A 21,665-nucleotide genomic window follows, 5' to 3' on the forward strand; every position below is an offset into this window, starting at 1 on the left:
CCTTTGTTTACAGGGAATATAGGCAAGTAGTGTAGGGTAATAGCTGCCAGGAAACCACGCCTAGGATTGCCAACAGCTGGTTTGAGAGAGATAATTAATAGGCCTGCTTGTATCAGTTAGGGTCCCAACTGGAAACAGATGGCACGCTTCAAATAGGATAATTCCCCACAGCCAAGAAGTGAATGTGCAAACCTTATTAGGCCCTGGGGTTTTGCAGTGAAGACCTAAGCATACATGTACAAGATTGAACTCTGCCCACCTTCACACGCACTCATTTAGAACAGCTGACACAAGCTCAGGTTGCAAGGTTACATCCACATGCACACTAGCGATGAGGCCCGGGGAGGTATCCTAGTGTACACTCTGAAACTTCGAATTTTTTTTTTCTCTAAGAGCACCTGGCTGCCTTGCCGTGCTCATCCCACTAAGTCATCCTTACTCAAAGCATGACTCTCAGAACTTTAAGTATCTGGGAAAGCTTTGGTGATGCATCAGACTTTCATCCGAGCAGTCTTATCTCCCTTCCTCTCATCGATGGCCCATTTCTCTTTTGCCTGCTATAACAGCTATTCTCACTTCAACATATATGCACAGGGTTATTTTATTTCCTTCTATTTCTGTGTGTGAGGTTATATCCATTCTTGCTACCCTCCATCTCTTCAGACACCTGTCAAAACGATATTCAACAGACACGTTGACAGCTTGAGGTTATGGATGATCTCTGCGTAGCCCTAATTATTATAGCATTCTTCTTTACTTTTAATTTTGTTTTGATATTATTTTTAATAGCAATATATTTAAAAAGAACTTTTGTAACATATTTTTAATTAATAAGCACAAATGAATACACTCAACTAGGGACCCATTCCCCATCTCAGGACCAGAATATTCTTGTACCGGCATACATCTCCCTATCCCATCACCAGCCTCCTCTCTCCAAGTAACCACTATCCCTTTTTAAAAAATGAATATGCTACATCTTATGTATATTTCCATAAGTAACATACTGTTTTGTTTTGCTGGACTTTGAGCAAACTTTCTACAATTTCTATTTCTTACTCCATACTATATTTCTAAAAATCACTCAGGGGAATACCCTAGTGGTCCAGTGGTTACGACTCCACACTTCCACTGCAGGGGGCACAGGTTCCATCCTTGGTAGGGGAACTAAGATCCCACATGCTGTGCTGCGTGGGATCATTCATGTTGTTACATGTAACTATGGTACATTCACTGGCCCTGTGTAAAGTTATAGTGTGAAGATGATGCAACTTATTTATTCATTCCCCTCTTGCTGGACATTTGTGTGTTTTCTAGGTTTTGTTTTCAATGAACAAAGTGGGTGTGAATTTTCTTATAGATATCTCCTTGTCTACACGTTTCTGAGTCCCTCTTGGTTGCATGAAACCTAGTCGTAGAATTGCTGGATACGTACAGATTCATCTTCACAAGGTAATACCTAATTGTTTTCCTGTTTTCCAAAGTAGTTGCACCAATTTACAACCTTACCAGTATGGTATGAGTTATTGTTGAGCCATATCTTCACCACCTCTCATATGATCGGACATCTTAATTTTTGCCAATATGGTTTGTGTATCGGGTATTACATTGGGGTTTTAACTTTTGTTTGTCTAATAACTAATGAAAGTATCTCTTCTTATGTACTGTATCAGTTTCTTAGGGCTGCTGTAACAAATCACCACACGCTGGGTGGCTTGAAACAACAAAAATGTTTTGTCTCACAGTTCTGGAAGCCAGAAGTCCCAACTCAAAGTGTTGGTAGAGCTGTGCTCCTTCTGAAAGCCCTCAGGAAGAATCCTTCTGTGCATCTTCTGATTTCTGGTGGCACAGGCATTCCTTGGCTTGTGGCTGCGTGACTCCAATCTCTACCTTTGCCTTCATATAGCCTTTTAGCTCTGAGGGTCTCTCACCTGAATGACTCTCACAAGTATGCTTGTCGTTGGATTTAGGGCCTACCTGAATAATCCAGGATGATCTTATTTCGAGATTCTTAATTTAATTACATCTGCAAAGACCCTTTTTTCCAAAAACGTCAAATTCACAGGTTTTAAAGATTAAGACATGGACATCTAAGGATTAGGACATGGGGTGGGGCACAATTTAACCCATTACAAAAATAATCACCATTCACACTTCCTCTGCCTGAAACACAGGTTCATAGGTTTCTTTTTTTCCATTTTTCTATTGAAAGTTTCCTATTTTTCTACTGAGTCTTTTTCTTATTGATTTGTAGAACTTCTTTACATTAAAGATACTCATTTTTTGTCAATTATATTTGTTACATAAGTATTCTCCCAGTCCATGGCTTACATTTTTACTTTTCAACATGGTGTCTTTTGATAAGCAGAGGTTCTTAATTTTTATGTAATTAAATTTGTCAATCTTTCATGGCTAGAACATTTTGTCTTATGTAGTAAACCCTCCCACAGCCCCAGATAAATTATTTTATTATATTTTCTTCTAAATATTTTAACCACTGGGGGACTTCCCTGGCAGTCCAGTGGTTAAGACTCCGAGCTCCCACTCCAGGGGACACGGGTTCGATCCCTGGTCGGGGAACTAAGCTCCCATATGCCACGTGGCAAGGCCAAAAATAACCAAAAAACAAAAAAACCATGGGCCTTACAGCCTAACATCTTTCATTCATCAAGAGAAACTTTTTGTGTCTAGTATGAGATAAGGATCCACTTTTACTTTTTTCCATGACTGGGGGATCGCCAGCTCTCCTTCATCCTGCTTTGTTCGACGTCGGGAGCCGCAATAGTTATCTTACAATAACGTGACTGCAAGCTTGTGGACGAAAGACATAACCTGACATGACATAGGAACTTATGATATTGCCAACATTTAAGTGACAATCAGCTATATTGCAGAGCACAATTCAACGGACAACATTTAGAAAGAATAAGAAAATCCAGTTCAACATTCCTACTTTAGCAGGGTAATATACACGACATCCTACAAACCTTAACTGATACAATTTTGTATACACTGAAGTATATCTTTAGTCAGGTTTAACTGTCATTGCAAGTAATTAAGAGTAGTTGCTTTGCACTTGGGGTTACATATTTACCAAATGACATCACTGAGTAAAGTGGTGTCAAGAAACACCCAGGTTATTAACTCTCTCTCACCCGCCAGGTGGATGAATCAGCAGTGCCCTGTGTAGTCTGGGTAACTGCGGGCACAGTTGGTTCATTGCATGCCCCTTCAATTAATCATGCAAATTAGCCAACTGTGTGGGACAGTCAATTGAATCTGTAATTTCATGTCTAATAAATTTCACACATACACACAAAAGTAAATCTCCCTGAGGTCTCAGAAAACCCAGTTTCACAAAATGTATTGCCCTTTTTTTACATAAGGAAGGAAATAATTGCTTAATTTAACTCAATCCATAATCTCCGGATCACATAAAGAACACGTTTTCCTTTAGAAAAGTCATAATTGGAGAAGAAAACATAATCCTGATATTTATGTACTGTGCTCTTTTTGACTCTGTTTTGGAATAGTCATTTGTGGGTTTAGAAACCTCCACACCCGTTCTGTCCAAAATGGTACCATTAGCCACCTATGACTATGTACATTTAAATGAATTAAAATAAAATAAAACTAAACATTCCATTCCTCATTTTGCACTATCCACATGCCAAGCACTCAACAGCACCACACAGGAGAGTGCGGAGAGAACACTTCCATCTTCACATAAAGATCTTCTGGATAGTGCTTTTCTAGACACTTTCTTCCACTCTATTCATTTGGGTCTAAATGTCGTACTTCAAGGTTTACCAAGTGTTTTCTGATCCATGCTTTTACTGAGTCCTCACTATATTATTGGTAGAAAGGCATTATTCAAAGGGTCTTTATCTACTGTTGAGTAACAATTCCCCCCAAAACTTAGCAGCTTAAAATAACATTAATTATCTCGCAGAGTTTCTGAGGGTGGGGCATCTAGGAGCAGCTTAGCTGGTCGATCTGGCTCAGGGTCCCTCAGGCGGCTGCAATGAGATGCGTGCTGGGGCTGCCGTCAGCTGAAGGCTTGTGGAGGCCTCACTCAGGTGGCTGTTGGAAGAAGCCTTCAGTTCCTTCTTCATGTGGGCTTTTGACTTGCCCCAGAGCAAGTAATGAGAAAGAGAGAGACAGAGACAGAGAGAGAAGGGGAGGGAGGAAGGGAGATCACTGTCTTTTATAACCTAATCTCAGAGGTGACATACCACCACTTCTGGCTCATCCTACTGTTAAACTGACACTGGTTGGTTTAAGCTATGGGAGGAGATAACACAAAGGTGTGAATGTCAGGAGTTGGCCATCATGGGGCCCATCTTAGAATTCAGCTAATCACACTGCTATTTAAAAAGCTCAGTAACTCGTCAAGCTCACACAGCCAGTAAACATTAGAGAATATTAGAGGTAGAAAGCTCATCTAAACCCTCTGACTTTTAACTCTTTTCTTCCACAGTACTCTGCCTTCACCCATCTGTGTGTTACCTCAACCTCCTTAAACAGTTCGGCTTTTTTATAAACCAACGACACAGACTAACAACGACGAATAACGTTAACCTGCAAATATTACAGCTGAGACTCAGACAGTCTCAGATGCTTGATTAATAACACTTGCTCCTCTTCTTTTCTTTGCTTTCTCAGGAAAAAAACAAACAATTACAGAAGAGTAGAAAGAACAGAAGGAACCTGCTACTGACAAGCACTCTCTCCTTGACCAAATTCTAGACAGGCTCCTTGAAGCCCCTTGACCTTGATCTTGGTGTCCATCCTTACCGGGCCTCATCGCCCAGTTGTAGCAAGAATCCTGTTCAGTTGGTTTCACCAGGATTCCCCACCCTGGATATCTGACAAATTTTCTTTTCTCTCAGCATCCCCCAGGTAATATCTGATCACCCTGCCTGCCTTCAGCAAGAATCCTGTCAGGTCGGTTTAGCCAGATTCCCCTTTTGCCCCTGATGTTCTCCTCTTTGTAATTTTCTATCCATTGACGCTCACCTTGCTCCTTGTATAAATCCCCACTTTTCCTTGTTGCATTCGAAGTTGTCTCTCTTTCCTGCTGCAAAAATGCCACCTCTGTAGACCCTACACCTATCACAATGGTCCTGATTAAAGTCTGCCTTAGTGTTTAACAAGTGTCATGAATAATTTTTTTCAATGCTACTCCAGAATAAACATCAAGTGGAGGGGAAGGAATAAGAGGAAGATTCCTTCGTTCTTTGTCTCTCCTACACCTAACCACACAGAAGAGACTTTTTACAAATTGTTGCTCAGGAAAGCGCCAGAGGCAAACTATCTTCCTTCCTAAACATACAAAACAACAAAGCTGACGTATACAGCACCTTATCTTCAACCATAGCACATCCGGTTTTGTTTTGTTTTTTTACAGATCATCCTCATTTTTTTTTTAACATCTTTTTTGGGGTATAACTGCTTTACAATGGTGTGTTAGTTTCTGCTTTATAACAAAGTGAATCAGCTATACATATACATATATCCCCATATCCCCTCCCTCTTATGTCTCCCTCCCATCCTCCTTATCCCACCCCTCTAGGTGGTCACAAATCACCCAGCTGATCTCCCTGTGCTATGCAGCTTCTTCCCACTAGCTATCGGTTTTACATTTGGTAGTGTATATATGTCAGTTACTCTCTCACTTCTTCCCAGCTTACCCTTCCCCCTCCCCGTGTCCTCAAATCTATTCTCTACATCTGCGTCTTTATTCCTGTCCTGCCCCTAGGTTCTTCAGAACCATTTCCTTTTCTTTTTTTAGGTTCCATATATATGTGTTAGCATACGGTATTTGTTTTTCTCTTTCTGACTTACTTCACTCTGTATGACAGTCTCTAGGTCCATCCATCTCACTACAAATAACTCAATTTCGTTTCTTTTTATGGCTAGTAATATTCCATTGTGTATATGTACCACATCTTCTTTATCCATTCATCTGTCGATGGACACTTAGGTTGCTTCCACGTCCTGGCTATTGTAAATAGCACTGCAATGAACATTGCAGTACATGACTCTTATTGAATTACGGTTTTCTCAGGGTATATGTCCAGTAGGGGGATTGCTGGGTCGTATGGTAGTTCTATTTTTAGTTTTTTAAGGAACCTCTATATTGTTCTCCATAGTGGCTGTATCAATTTATGTTCCTACCAACAGCGCAAGAGGGTTCCCTTTTCTCCACACCCTCTCCAGCATTTATTGTTTGTAGATTTTTTGACGATGGCTATTCTGACTGGTGTGAGGTGATACCTCATTGTAGTTTTGATTTGCATTTCTCTAATGATTAGTGATGTTGAGCATCCTTTCAAGTGTTTGTTGGCAATCTGTATACCTTCTTTGGAGAAATGTCTATTTAGGTCTTCTGCCCATTTTTGCATTGGGTTGTTTGTTTTTTTGATATTGAGCTGCATGAGCTGCTTGTAAATTTTGGAGATTAATCCTTTGTCAATTGCTTCATTTGCAAATATTTTCTCCCATTCTGAGGGTTGTCTTTTCATCTTGTTTATGGTTTCCTTTGCTGTGCAAAAGCTTTTAAGTTTCATTAGGTTTCATTTGTTTATTTTTGTTTTTATTTCCATTTTTCTAGGAGATGTGTCAAAAAGGATCTTGCTGTGATTTATGTCATAGAGTGTTCTGCCTATGTTTTCCTCTAAGAGTTTTATAGTGTCTGGCCTTACATTTAGGTCTTTAATCCATTTTGAGTTTATTTTTGTGTAACCATAGCACATCTTAATTTAAAAATTTTTTAATAATTCTATTTCAAATAAAGGGCAAAGTGTAGAAAAAGTGGGCCATGGTGAATATAAACTGATTTCACTTTTTGGCTTGGCATTCAATACTGGCAATCAGAGGTACAAATAGATTCAAATTCCAAATGTCAGGGATTTACTGACAGTGGGCATTCCAGCTGACTGCTTTATCCTTAGATAATTATTTGAAATCAAAATTTGTTTAACATTCACCATAGATTCTAAGAAATTACTTCTGGGAGTTCCTTAACAAAGATATTGGAAAATATCTAGAAATATTTTTGGACACTTGAGAGGAAAGAACAGTAGGAATGAAGAAGTATCTTTTAGTTGAACAAATAAAATTTCAAATTTTTATTTTTGTCTTAATTATGGTAGAGAAATGGGCAGTTTGCAAGACTGTATCGTTTTGCATCTAAAAACTTCTTTTTCACCATTAAAGGAAAACTCCAAGAGTCCTTCCATTTTGTCAGTAGAGTCAGTCTCAATTCCTATTGACCAATAAGTTGAGGAGGTACATCCATTTATCTTTTCTTTCAAATAATTCCTTGTACATTTAAAGAAGGATGACCTAGCTGTGGGAGATGATGTCAGGTACAAATAAGCCAAATCCTGACACGACCCAGCTTAAGTAAGATGAAAACTTATGCCGTCCCATAAAAAGAAGTGTTGAGTTGGGATGGCCTTCAGAGATAGTTGATTCAACCTCACTGAGAGCCCTCATCTGCCTTCCCAGGTTAGGCCTCATCCTCTGCAAGTAAGATGGTGGTAGCAGTCCCAGGCATGACATCCTGACCTGACAGTGTCCATAGGGAGACATAATGTCTCTTGTGGATCTTCCTTAGGAGGAGGAAATTTTTTTCCAGAGGCCTCCAGTAAACATCCTCTAATAGCTCATTGGCTACAATTGGCCCACATGTTCATGACAAAGGGTACAGAACTACCATGATGGGCTTAAATAGATCATCTGTTAGAGAAAGGAGGCTGGGGGACTATCACAATTCTTGTTTCCCGAATGGGGTCCTCTTAGACTCTATATCAGATTAGTTTTTATGACCAAAAAAATTCTACCAGGAAAAGGGATAGTATCTTAACAGTAAAAAAAAAAGTACAGATAGAGGGAATTTCCCATCTTGTCATATGGAAAAGTATAAATTAAAGAGAGAAAGGCGAATTGGAGAGATAAAGCAACCCTAGTGGTTCTAGACCAGGAAAAGGAAACAGAGTATAAATTGAAATGCTGATCATGAAATCGTATGAGATAGTCCTTGTCAGAATACAGTGAGAATCATTGGTGTGTATTTTTCTGCTGTTCAGACTATACAAGTTAAAATTCAGACAATGATTTCAAATTGAAAAGAAATGTGTTTCAGAGTATGCATATCTACCTAGGAAAATAGGTAAGCCAAACAAATAATGAATGTATTACATATTTATTACGAGACACAATCAGTGGTGTTCTCCCTCTGTGATTAAAGGACCCACTTTTAAACAATTTTTTATCCATATTTGGTGCAGCTGCTAGAAAGGAGCATCTTTCTCCAGCCATCATTTGATAGTTTTTGATACTCTACTCCTCTTAGGTTGCTTCTTAAACCACAACACTGCTGACAAAGGCCTTGGTTCATAAAGGGTGCAGATGAGGTGTAGGGTATAAGGAGCTGGTGTATTATATTGACAAGCGTGTTGGCTATGAAGACAGTCAGCCTTGAGTTTCAGTCCAAAATATGACCCAGCATGAGTTATCTAATCTACCTCAACCTCACTGTTTCATTTAGAACATGCAGGTAGGGTATAATCGCTAATACCCTATAGAATTTAGTAAGAAATCCATGAGATGATGCATATAAAGAAGTTGGAACAGAGCCTAGGTTATAATTGGCATTATATCTATGTTATTTATTACTGTTGGTTCTACAAAGCCTCACAACTGAGAGGGAGTGGTAGGGTGAGAAATAGTGAGTAAATTTGAGGAGAATAATGATACTGTATTTGTTATCTTCATTCTTTACTATATCTCTCACAACAGGTGAGGCAGTTTGTTTCCTTGTTTGTTTGAGATCACTTTAGAAATGCACCTTTATAAAGGAAAGTGAGACTCCCAAAATTCAGTAATAACCAAGTACATTAGATTTTATGTGGCAAAGACTCAAACCAGATTTATTGACCTCGAGTCTAATGTTCTTTTTACTGCCTTTATTGAGAAAGTATTTCAACAGTTTCTGCATGATCCATCGCTTACTGTTTAGAAAGGTACACGTGGAATCCTTCAATCCCCGAGCTAGGAAAGCATCACAAGCATGATACTTATCCAGCAGAATCTGTTTCCAAACCACATGGGGATGTTGATCTTATATTTGTAGGGACAGAAGGTCCAAACCAGCCTTTTCCACTATGTATGTATGCCAGAAATGATGGTAAACTTTATTTTTTATTTTTTTAATTTTTTTAGTAGTTAGCCATTCTGCGTAATGCCTCCAAATATTTTCCCGATTGGCACTGGCATCTGGAATTTCACCATTAGAATACAATTTTATGATTAAGGTTTAGCTTTAAGAAAGCCCTTGTTACAATGCACTTGGAAGGGACCAGGGAAATGAACATATTCATACCCATAGTTAACCACTACTGATTCTTACCAGATTGACTAGTTGTCTGTTCTAATGGCTCCCTTGGTGAGTACAAGCAATCGCAAAGGAGAGCTGTATTTAAATGCAAAGGATAAAATAATTCCAAAGTATGGAGAAGTGGAGGCAGCTGAACAGTGCCTCATCTTCAGGAAGTGTAGGGGAAAAGGGGGTGTAGGAGATGAGAAAGCAGTTAAAAGGAACAGAGAGGGTGGGATGACGGAAGTCAGTCAGCCTACTTAGAATTATTTAGTTCTAGGACTATTCTTTAAAATGTCATAGAATTCTCTTCTGCTTTAAATTGAGTGATTCCCCCTGGTTTTCGTACTCAGCAATGATTGAAAGCAACGAAAAGGCCATGTTAAGCCATGTTAATATTTCTTAATCACCAAACACACCTAACTCATTAAATTTTGAGTCCTTTATAGTTTCACTTAGCATATTGTTGTTGGTACTTGATAAATATTTGTGAAATGAGTGAATCCTTCTGTGATTCTGTTTTTTGGTGTTTTTTTTTAACTTTGGAATTGACTCAGTGTTGGATGCATGGCAATTGTAATATAATGCTTGATGTAGCCTTCCAAAAACAATAGCAAAGTCTGTAACAGCATTGTCCAACAGAACTCTGTCATGATAAAAATGTTCTTTCATTGGCCCTGAACAACATAGCAGCCACTAGTCACAAGTGGATACTGAGTACTTCAAATGTAGCTAGTGAGACCAAGGAACTGGCTTTTAATTTACTTAGCCACTTGTGGCTAGCGGCTACCTATGGTATTGGACGGTGCAGGTCTAGAGGTTTTATTAAAAGTTTTCTGCCCCTTTCACTTTGTTTTTTTAAAAAGTAGCTATTTCTATTAATACCATCAATTATTATATATAAGTTCCTCTCATTTGTATTTTTTTCTTTTTCTATTGGAAATAATTTGATTTACCTATGATAACGCTAAAGATGAGTATAGCAAACCAAACTGACTTGCACGGCAGCATCTGGGGGAACTTATGTGTATTATTATTATTATTTTTTTTAAAGATTTATTGATTGATTGATTGCTATGTTGGGTCTTCGTTTCTGTGCGAGGGCTTTCTCTAGTTGCGGCAAGCGGGGGCCACTCTTCATCGCGGTGCGTGGGCCTCTCACTATCGTGGCCTCTCTTGTTGCGGAGCACAGGCTCCAGACGCGCAGGCTCAGTAGTTGTGGCTCACGGGCCCAGCTGCTCTGCGGCATGTGGGATCTTCCCAGACCAGGGCTCGAACCCGCGTCCCCTGCATTAGCAGGCAGATTCTCAACCACTGCGCCACCAGGGAAGCCCTTATGTGTATTATTTATAAAAAACTTAACAATATGCAGTCAATTTCTAATTTCAACTATTGACATAAAAGGAGTGAGCCTGTGTAGATGAAATAGTGAAGCATGAGAGGTCTGTCCTCTGCACTAACAGGCTGGCCTTTCAAGTCGGTCTGTCCTTTTATTTCCTCCTCCCTCCTCAGGAATCTGGCACCTTCTGGGTGCCCTCCTCTCCTTTCCATAACAAAATTAGTTGGGATAACCTCCTTGTAACTCTTCCTAATTGTATAGATGAGAAAACAGACACTGCAAAGAACCAGGGAGGGTAAGACAACGACTATTGATGAACTCCTATGTGCTTACTAGACACTGTATATGATGCTGGGGAAAAGTGGTGCCTGCTTGAGCATTGCCTCCCTGGCAAATAAATATTTTTGAATGGAAATACACACACATTTTTACAAGGTGAAACAGACGAGGAAACTGAAATTTAGAGAAGTTGTATGACTTCCTTAAGGCTAAGCACATCCAATGCTCCAACACAATCTTCTTTTCTCTTAACTCTTTAACTCCTTGCCATGTTTCCTGTGTCCTAGGGGTTTTGCTCTTTGCCTTTCAAAGAAAACAGCCAGCTAAACTGACCGCTAGATTTACATCAAAGGCTGCAAAGGTATTAACAGAACCCGCTCCCAGCCCCCTGCCCTTTCCCAGGGAATTTTAATGCTAACCTTCTGAGGACAGTGTCAACTCACAGAAATGGCTCCCTGGGAATTTCACGCTACTGAGATTTTATTTTGGTATTTTAGCGGCGTTTAAAAAAAAAAAAATTCCAGAGCAGATTTTTTTCCTGGAGTCTGGTCGCTTACGTAGAAAGGACGTATTCACTGACAAATTCAACTTCAACAGCGTTTGCATTTGTCTTAGTCTATAGTACGAGTAGACGATTGATTTGTGTACTGGCCCCCATCACTATGGATGACTTGTAAGAAACATTAGAAATTGGCTCCTCCTCCACCTCTCCCTCCACCCCTTGGATCCTTGTACGCTTCAGAGTACGGTCTAAAAACGTAGGCGCTTTTGGAGAGGATTTGAACATTAAAATATGGCTCCGTGATTTTCAACAGAAAGACCGCAAACAGCGCTAGAGCCCGAGAAGTATTTAAACTAGATCACATTCTAAAGTTGGAGGGCTACAAAGTACAAGTCGTCCAGGCTAGTCCGCAGAGACTGTTCGTGCTTCCGCCCTGCAACAACCCGGCAGGCGACACGTCGCGACGAATTTCAGCTGCAGAAGAGGAAGAGCATCACCTGCAGTTCGAGGCTTGGGAAACGCGGCCGGAGGGGGCTTGCGAGAAAGCCAGCCGGAGAGGTGCGCGCCGCGGGGCCGCCCCGGCGCCGAGTGCGAGGAACGCCAGCGCTCGGCGGAGCCCGGGAGACGCGGCGGGGTGGAGAGGGCCAGACGCTTCACTGTCGGGACCGCAGCGGCCGCGGAGACCGCTGCGGCAGGAGAGCCGGCCGAGCTTCCGAGCTCGCGGCCGCTACTGTCTAGGAGGCGGACCCCGCGGGAGAATCCCATCCAGGCGGCGGGGTGGGGGCTAGGCGGGGCGCTGACGTCACCTCCCCTCCCCCACCTCCTCCAGGCAAGAGGGAGTGGGGAAAGAGGCAGTGATCCGCCGCAGCTCCCGGCCGCAACTCCTAAACTCGGCGGCTCGCTGCCCGGACAAGTCCTGACAAACTTGGTTTCTCTTCGGCCCTCTCTCTAGCCCTCGCGCACTCTCATTTCGCCTCCTTTTGCTGCTCAAGTTTCCCCCAGGACGGAAGCCTCCGGAGATGCGGCCACCTGGGCGGCGCGGGAGGATCGCACTCTCGTTGGCGACATGCTGAAGATCGGAGGGAAGCAAAGTTGGTACTTCATACACGGCTTGTAACAAATATCCAAATCGCGTGGCGATTACGGAGCTGCCGGGACTTTAAAGCAGAGCACCGAGGACTCGGCTGGACGGGTGAGTTCTTTCTTGAGTGCAAGTCTTTCCGTATTTAAGTTTAAACGTTAATGAAATTGCGTGGGGTGTTTGACTAGTACAGGGAAGCGTGTGCATCCTACCGGCTTTCCGCTCGGCGAGCTGCACACCCGCCCTGGCTGTGCTTGACTCGGGAATGAAAGATCAGTACGCATAGGTTTTGGAATTCATAAAATACTTACAAAGCACTGTTCAAAAGAACTTGAAAAGCTATGCTGTTTGTGCATTATTTCGAATGTAACTTATTATAGAAATGGTGCCCAGGGAGGGCGCATTGGGTGCCGCGTGATCTGCAGTGGCGCAGCGCCCTCTAGTACGGACACCCGGCAAAGCGCGCGCTCCCTGCGGGGTTCCGCACGGACCGCGAACTTGGACCTGCCGGGCGCTCTTGGGACGTGGACGTGAGGTCCGTCGCCGTCACCCTAGCCTTCACTTACCACCCACTCCGGCCCATTCTATATCTAATATACAAATACCAGCTTGGGTGGACTTGCAGAGGCAGTGCTGGCGGAAAGGTTTTTTTGTTTTCGGGAACCCATCCCCCTCATTTTCTAGAGCCTTTGGGTACTGGGTTAGCGAGGATCGACTATTGAGAGGACAAACGTGGAGCTTGTACTACATTTCTTGTTCATGTGAAGGTAATTAGCTGGTAGCAAAAAGGCACCTCTGTTTCGTTCCGTTGGGGCTAAAGGATCAGTAAAAACGTGGCAGCACCGGACTCTGAAATCTCCATCTCTGGCTCTCGGCTGTTCCTCTGGCGACGAAGTGCAACTTCTTTCAGGCAATTAGGTTTTCAGTGGACCTGGCAAACCGGGATTTCCAAACAGATGTTTTAGTCCAAGTAAGCGTTATTAGTTATTAGTGAATGGTAATTTTCTCCAGGAATTCTTTTGTGTCATTTAAAAAATCTTGTGATCTTACGTTATGGGATGGTGTCTTTCTACCTTTTACTGTTCTTCTCCTCCCCCGCCCCCCGCATCCCGCCCCAACAAACTGTTGGCGTTCGTGTGTGATTGTGTTTTGTTTAGAGTTAGAATTCGGCAAGGGGCACGAACGAGTTGAGCTTGGAGACCAGGTAACCTACTTTCGAGGTGTTCCATGTATGAAACTGACCTGTAACTCCAGGAGCGCTTTGCCGTGGCGAAGTGTTTGAAGGATGTTTGCTGGCTGTGTGAATTTGTGTGTATTCTAAATAACGCGCAGGGAATACACCACATACTCTTAGTGCTACGAATCAGCACACTCATTCTGCAGGCATTATTTTTCCTTCCCAGCCATGACCTTCTAGACACATTTTTCCCTCCCAATCACCTTCTTTGAGATGGCGTAAGAGGAGACTGCATTAACTTTGAAGTAAGAAAATTCTCTCTTTAACCCTAGACCCCTTCACCCCCATTTGCCTCGTAGATACTCCAGCAGCCCCCTCCACCGGTTCCAGGGAAATCATCTCTCTTTGTCCTCACAGCGTTAACGTATTCGAGCTGCACAAACTTTCCGAGGTCAAGTCCGCCCTCTTCTGCGGGCTGTTTCCCAACGCCCGGGAGCACTCCGGGCTGCGCTGAGCCGGCGCCTGGAGCCCTGCCCGCGCTGAGGACCGGCTCACAGCCCCGCGATGCCCGGACTGCGAGCTCGGGTGTGGGGGGAGTTCCCCGAGTGGGCTGTCTGGACGCCCGGGGTTTCCCCTTCTCCCTGCGGAAGTTGTAGTTTCACGTTAGACTGCGTTCACAGCCTGCGGGTGTACTTACCGCGTGGGAAAGCGCTCGAGACGGCACCGCTGCCTTTTGTCCCGCAGACCTGGGAGTCCGGGGTGTCCGCCGGCGGAGGCGGGAGTTGGGGTTCGTAACCACGGCTGGGGAGTTTCCGAGGTCTAACCAGCTCTGCGCAAAGAGGTCGCGAAGGAAGCGTTTTCACTTTCCCGGGATTTTAGTGTAGATTGAAAAAGGAAGTAGGTTCCGATCTAACTGCATTCCTTTTGAGACCTTTTGGAAGATTTTATTCCACCAAGCAATTGCAGACCTACAGCCAAGGCATTCAAATTCAGATTTAGGAATTCCCTGAAGGTTCTCGTGAATCTAAAGGGGGAGGCGTGGGAAGCTTTTTCTTTAGTCCTTAGTTCTTTTTCATTTTTTTTTTTAGCTAAGTTAATGTTACCCCTTTCCTAGCAGGGAGCATCTCCTGTTAATTACCTGCACAAATCCGTGTGCTGGCCATAACTAACCTCGGCACTAGAGTGGGCCCCAATCTGTTCCTCGCGGTGTCGCTAGGTCGTCCTGGGCACTCGCTGGTCTCCTGGAAAGGAGTTGGCTGCTGTAGCTGCTGGGAGATCCCTGACCCTTGGCGGGGCGTCATAGCCCGGACCCCGCGGACTGGGAGTCCGGCTGCCAGGGAAAGTCGGGTCGAGTTTCTGCGCGGGAGAAAAGAGCGCCGGCGCGAGCGGGCGTGGCTGCGAGCGGAGGGATATATCCCGCGCCTGGTGCGTGAGGCGCCGGGTGCGTGAGACGCCGGGGCTGCCCCGGCCGGGTCTGGAGTGGGGCTCGCGGGCGGCGGGGCGCTGCCTCCGAGGGGGGCGCGAGGAAAGCGAGGGCGGGCGGGCACAGATACCATGCGGCCGTGCGGAGCCAGTGAGGCCCCGGGCCGACCCGGACCCCGCTCGGGGGCGCGCTGAGGCGGCGAGGTGCGCGCCCCCGAGAGCGCCGCCGCCGCCGCCGCTTCGGGCTAACTTTGCTGTAAGTTTGAAGGAAACCAGTTGGGGCTTGAGGGCGGTGGGCGAGGGGCGCAGTGGCGCGCTGGGTGCCATTGCGCGGCCGGGCCGAAGCCGTATGTGCCCGCGGGACGAGCAACTTGCTTCTGCCGGGTGGCGGGCTTCCGGCTCGTTGGGAGCTTGCCCCTCACTGTCCAGCCCCGGACCGAGCGCCCCCCGGCGCTCCGGGGGCGGGATGGAAAGAAAGAGACCCGCCGGACGGTGGTGGTGCCGAGGCGCCTGCCCACTTGGAAAGTTCAGGGCAGGCCCTGGATTCGGGTGGGTGGGGGGAGGCGGATGGGCGGGAGCGGATAAGGCGCGACGTGACCCGAATGGTAATTACCGACCCGACTGCTGCTGCGAGCGGGCGGCGGCCCCGGCTGCACCGGCTCTGGCCCCGGAGCCATTGCTGGAAATCAAAGCGGCAGCCGCGGCGCTGGGTTCCCGGCGGCCTCGGGGCGAGAACTTCCGCCTCGCCCGGAGCTCGGAAACTTCACACGCGCGTTCCACTTTCTTCTCTCCGGTAACACGCGTGCCTGTTAAAGACTTATCTGATCTCGCTCCGCGGCTACTTTCTTGCGATTTGTGAGATATTCACAGCGTAGGTGTGATGAAAGGAGAGGCCAACTGCTAAGGGATGGGATCTTTGAAATGGAGTCACCGAGTTCTTTTAGATGTTTTGTGCCCTGAAGGAGTGCTGCCCTGAGGTTTGAGTTGTAACTGGTTGAATGTAGTTAAGCATAGGTGAGATTGATAAATATCGGGGCTAAACATTTGCAACTGTGCTATCCGTTTGTTTCTTTTTTGGAAGAGAAACTTGTAAGATCTTTTTTTAAAGAAACTTCTAAGATCTTTTTTTTAAAGAGATTCTGGTTCTTCAGTGCTTTTTCTTTAAGTGCTTTTCTCTAGGAAGCTAACTTTCTCTTGTCTCTAAGAATTTTTTTGTTCCCACTGATGTGAATTGCGGGGCTTTGAAAACAAGGACGCAATTGTATGCGTTAGGAAAGTAAACTCATAAATATTTTCTGTGCAGTTAGAGGTTTTTTTTTCTTCATGTGTCTGAACTATGATTTCATTAAATAGCTTTTGTTAAGCAACTCCTATTTACAGTGACTGACATCGGAAAAGATTTAAAAGGCAAATGATCTTCAATTAATATCTTTCACAAAAGCGGATTCTTGAGGCGTCATACATTCAGAGATAGGTTTCAATAGTTTAAGATAGCTGCACGTGTTAAAACTAGGTGATGGTGATGTTTTTTTCATATTACTCTTAGCGTTGTGGTTATCCAGCACATCCGGTTACTGCGGTTACTCATAAAGTGTGTTTCTCCAGGTATATAGGTTAATTCTGATGTTTGGCTTTGTGTTTTAGGACAGCTCTCTGGTTCCACAAGTGGAATTATTATCTCCCCTTCTTTACTATATACTTAAGCTTTAAGATGGGTGTAAAAGTGCTTAAAACATTACATAATTTTTAAAAACAACAATGAACATAACTCAATTATGTCAAACATGGCATTTAACACGTTCATAGTAGGGTTTGATTTGAATAAAGTGTGCATTTGTGTACCCATTACTTGAAAAATGAATATCTTAAATGAACCATGGGCTTCCCTGGTGGCGCAGTGGTTGAGAATCTGCCTGCCAATGCAGGGGACACGGGTTCGAGCCCTGGTCTGGGAAGATCCCACATGCCGCGGAGCAACTAAGCCCGTGAGCCACAACTACTGAGCCTGCGCGTCTGGAGCCTGTGCTCCGCAACGGGAGAGGCTGCGACCGTGAGAGGCCCGCGCACCGCGATGAAGAGTGGCCCCCGCTTGCCGCAACTAGAGAAAGCCCTCGCACAGAAACGAAGACCCAACACAGCCAAAAATAAATAAATAAATAAATTTTAAATGAACCAAATTCTTTGTCACTCTGAAAAGAAGTGAAATTCTTAGAGGACTTCATAAAATCTTTCAGGCCACCTGCATATCTATTCATTTGTATCTTTTAATTAGTCACTAGAAGTACACCTAGTGGGTTTGCACCATGTTAGTAGACCATTTAAATCCATGTTATGGTCAGGTGCCAAAAGAGGAATCTAAAAATTATATGCAAACTAATACTGTTTTCCTCCCCCTGATCCCATGCCTTCCTAGTGTATGTCTTTAGACTTAGCTCTCGAGTCGTCTCCGAAGTAGTCATTTCTTTGAATGCTAGAAGTGAAACGGATGTTACAGATTATTTTAACTCCCTTAACAAGTCTACTGCCACCTGTTTTCCATCCAAGTTTTGCTGTTTTTACATAGAATCAATAAACTAAATCAAATTTAATGCATTATTGTTGCATTAAATGTTGTCTCCGTGGCCTAATTTGTGGCCTAAAGGACCTGATTTAATAGCAGGAAGCCATAAGGCCAGGTGTCTGTTTAATCTGTATGAGTGGGAAACTGCAGCAGGTAAGCTTTCTTTTGACCAAATTATATAGTTGATGAAGCCAAACTGTCTTTTTGTCTCACCTAATTGTTTAATTTGCAACTGTTAGTTTGTCCTTAGGCACTGGTAAGGAGTTTTTGAAATGAGCGATGCAGGTAATTCATTTAACCAAGAGCAGAAAGTTGTGTTTTTTCTCTCCTCATGTCTGGGAGGAACTTTTAATTTCAAAAATGTATTCAATCAGATGAGGAATCTGTATATTTCACATAATAAAGTTTTTTTAAAAATGATCTTTCTTTTCCTTAAGTCCCAGATTTAAATATATTACCAAAATTCTTGCTTAATTCCAAAGGTTTATTATATATGTGGAGATAAATCTATAATTAAATGTCTTCTATAGACCACTTAGGAAACTAGATGATTATTTAATTCTTATCTTCATAGAATATTCAAGCATGATGCTTCATAGTAAGCTCTGCAGTAGGGACACTGATCTGGCATCGCCTGTAGCCACTTTGGAAGCATTTTGAGGTGGTTGGTGACCTCTTTCTGAGCTGCTGGAAATTAGAGCCTTCTGCAGGGCACCCATCGGCAGCGTTGTTACTGGCCTAGTGGTTGCACCTGGATTCTCTGTTAAGTTTACAGCGATGGATGTATTGTTTTCCTATGTTATCCCTCCTTATCCCCCGCCCCATCCCACCCTTCAGTCCTGCCTTCCATTCTCCATTGCTAATCCTCATCCGTCTGTCCATTCATGCACCCAACAACTGTGGATCTCCTCTGTGCCAAACACTGGGCCAGATGCAATAAACAGTGGTGAGCAAAGCAGGGTTCCTGCTCTCAAGGAGCTTACAGTCCGGCAGGGGAGAAGGACAAGTAAACAGTTATCTCCAGTGTGGTAAGAGAGATCCATCTGGTGGGTCAGGGTAGTTCATCATAGTACCTCAGTGAGCTAGGTGGATATTAGGATAGGGTGAGGTCTGAGGGAAGCGTGAATCAGGAGACAGTGATTCACGGAGAGGAAATACACGTAAAGCAAGTTGTAGAAACCCTTGGTTGTGACTTGATTTGTGGTTTGATGAATGGTGAGAAATCTTTTGGAAAAGGGTTGGTTGGTTTATCATCATTGTTTCTTTAATCCTTCTTTCACATGGCTTATGGCTTGCCTTTTTTTCTTTGCGTAGGGAAAACAGAAAATCTATGACCTGGGCTCACCTTGGCTTATAAAGATAGAGAAGATAACTTTTATGGAGGTTAAGAAGAGAGGAAAGAAAGAAATGTTGAAGAGAAAGGTGAAAATAACGAAACTGTGTGTGATGAGTAAAGGGCAGGAAAAAATAAAATTGCCATGTTTGCGTCTTTTCGAAGAGAAAGGTGGCGATGCTGCAAGTTTAGAGCCTCCGCCACTAGGTAGTGTCATGGGCTCAGGACAGCTTGGTGGTTTCAAGCCTGTGGGAAGGACACCTTTTTGGTTTGAAATAGAAGTAATGTGGAAGATTAAATTGGGAAAGTAGGTAGAGGTCAGATTGTCAGAGATCTTTAATACAAGATTAAGATGGATGTACTTAATCCGAAGGATAAGGGGAAACACTGCATATTTCAAACTATGGAGTGACATTACAAAGAAGTTTTAATGAGACTAATTTCATTGCAGTATTTAGGTTAAATAGTATGGGGGCAAGAAAGCAGGAATACCAAAAGGCGGTTCACATGCTGTGCTTGAACAAATACAAATATGAACTAAGTGGCAGCAGCAGAAATGGAAGAGGAGCAGTTGTGAGAAATTGAGAAATAAAGAAATGTCAAGTCTAGATGACTTTTAAGATACGGAGGTTTGACACTTAAGATAAAAAGTCATAGAAATCCTGGGCTTCCCTGGTGGCGCAGCGGTTGAGAATCTGCCTGCCAGTGCAGGGGACACAGGTTCGAGCCCTGGTCTGGGAAGATCCCACATGCCGCAGAGCAACTGGGCCCGTGAGCCACAATTACTGAGCCTGCGTGTCTGGAGCCTGTGCTCCGCAACAAGAGAGGCCGCGATAGTGAGAGGCCCGCGCACCGCGATGAAGAGTGGCCCCCGCCTGCCACAACTAGAGAAAGCCCTCGCACAGAAACAAAGACCCAACACAGCCATAAATAAATAAATAAAAATTAATTAAAAAAAAAAAGTCATAGAAATCCTGAATTTCTGGAGTGTGTGTGTGTGTGTATGTGTGTGTGTGTACAAAGAGAGAGGAAAAGGAGGTGGAGAAAGAATGTGTATCTGTGGAGGGTAGGAAGCTGTAAAGATTTTAGTACAGTCTCTAGTTTTTCAAATAAAGAAATGGAATCCAAGGATTAATTAACTTCCTTGAAGTCACACAAATGATTAGTGACAAAGCCTGGGCTAGATCACAGGTTTTATGACTTCCAGCTGCTTTTTTATTTGATTTCTTAGATTGCAAACTTGGTGATTTGGGAAGTGGCGAAACTCTTCAAGGACGTAGGAAATTACTATGTATTTTCAGTGGAATAGCTATTTTGCAGTGGGAAGTGGGTGAAGACACTGTATAACTTAAGTCTGAAGGTATCTCGAGGGGGTGTTCCATGGCCCTTGATGGAGGTTAGGGGGGAATGCAGGCTTCTGCGGTGATCCTTTATGATAAGGGCAGAGGGGTTGATGTCTTTAAGGGTAACAATATGTGTGTGTGTGAAAAGAGTTGAAAGAAATTTGTAGTGACAAACTGGAAGGTGAAAGAGTTGGTGTAGCATATAAAAGGGTATTGGAGAGAATCAGGAAAGTTTAGTGTTGTCCATCCTTTACACATTCTGTGTGGATACCTCTTTGTTTTAGGCAGTTTGTGACAGTATGAAGGACACATATGGGGGAGGAGGGTGAGTAGTGTCAAATGGGAGATTGTCAGGGAGGCTGAGTACGGAGAATAGGGCATTAATTTTGACATTCGCCTTTGACACCAGAAGAAGCTGCTTCTGTTGCCTGGGTGGATCTGAGGTCACGTGGAACAGTTGAGGGTAGAAACAGTGTCTTTAGTGGAGGGAGTTCTAAGGAAGTCAAGGTAGCACTGAGAAACTACTTTTTTCAAACTCTTTGCAAACATAAGAAAGAGAGAAATAGGCTGTTAGCTTGAAGGAAGTGCAGGTTTGAATGAAGGTTATTTTCAGTGGGGAAGAACCTGTGTGTATTTGTGGACGGCTGAAGGCGGCGGCAGCGAGGGGGCACTTGAGTGTGAGGGACGATTTGGGGAAGAGCTGCAGGAGAGGCAGAGTTTTATGGCATCAAGGGTGTCTTTATTTGTAGCTTGGGTGGGTCGCATCTCTTCGGAGATGTGGCAGGAAGAGAGAGGAGGGGAAGAGAACATTTTAAGGAGAGGAAGTGGGGGGAGTCTGTACCACAACTTCTACTTACTTACTATACATGGAACGTTCACTTTCCTGATCCCGTATTTAGTGAAAGGCCGAGGTTTGTACCTAAATACAAAAGGGAGCATCATAATTTGATCCATAATGAAAACTACTAACTTGGGAGTGGAAGAGTGGCCAGTGTTAATGACTGCCAAAACATCATTTAAATGATTTCTGTTTGCAGAGAAAAATATATTAGGTGAAATGCTCTTATATCACAAGAGGGTAAACAGTCTGTTTATTGAGCTTCTCTGTGGGCAGAGTTTGCCCTGGAGTGTGGGTGAGGAGAAAGTGGTTGGCGGGATGGGTCATCACGGAGAGTGGTCATGTTTTGGAGCGCTGAAAGAGTTCAGACTAGCACAGGGATGCCTAGTCTAGCCAGAAACGTACA

The 21,665-nt window shown here is 43.8% G+C and overlaps 2 protein-coding genes across 6 annotated transcripts in view; one reads left to right on the plus strand and one right to left on the minus strand.

The window, feature by feature from the left end:
• LOC130706172 (uncharacterized) overlaps positions 1-15,319 on the minus strand; it is an 86,271-nt gene extending 70,952 nt beyond the window's left edge. The window contains exons 1-2 of the mRNA XM_057537500.1: positions 14,902-15,319; positions 14,461-14,592 (exon numbers count right to left, since the gene is read on the minus strand). Of these exons, the coding sequence (XP_057393483.1) occupies positions 14,461-14,592; positions 14,902-15,319 (550 nt within the window). The remainder of the gene's footprint in view (positions 1-14,460; positions 14,593-14,901) is intronic.
• Positions 11,827-21,665, plus strand: part of FAT1 (FAT atypical cadherin 1) — a 124,483-nt gene continuing 114,644 nt past the window's right edge. For 2 of the 5 annotated variants that reach the window (XR_009006494.1, XR_009006495.1), the window contains exon 1: positions 11,827-12,697. The gene's annotated coding sequence lies outside the window, so the exon portion shown is untranslated. Of the gene's footprint in view, positions 12,698-15,302; positions 15,442-21,665 lie in introns of those variants that run through there. The other 3 variants (XM_007173985.3, XM_057537225.1, XM_057537226.1) reach the window with 3 other exon arrangements.

This window comes from Balaenoptera acutorostrata, chromosome 21, assembly GCF_949987535.1.
Source record: "Balaenoptera acutorostrata chromosome 21, mBalAcu1.1, whole genome shotgun sequence".
NCBI classification, from domain to species: domain Eukaryota; kingdom Metazoa; phylum Chordata; class Mammalia; order Artiodactyla; family Balaenopteridae; genus Balaenoptera; species Balaenoptera acutorostrata.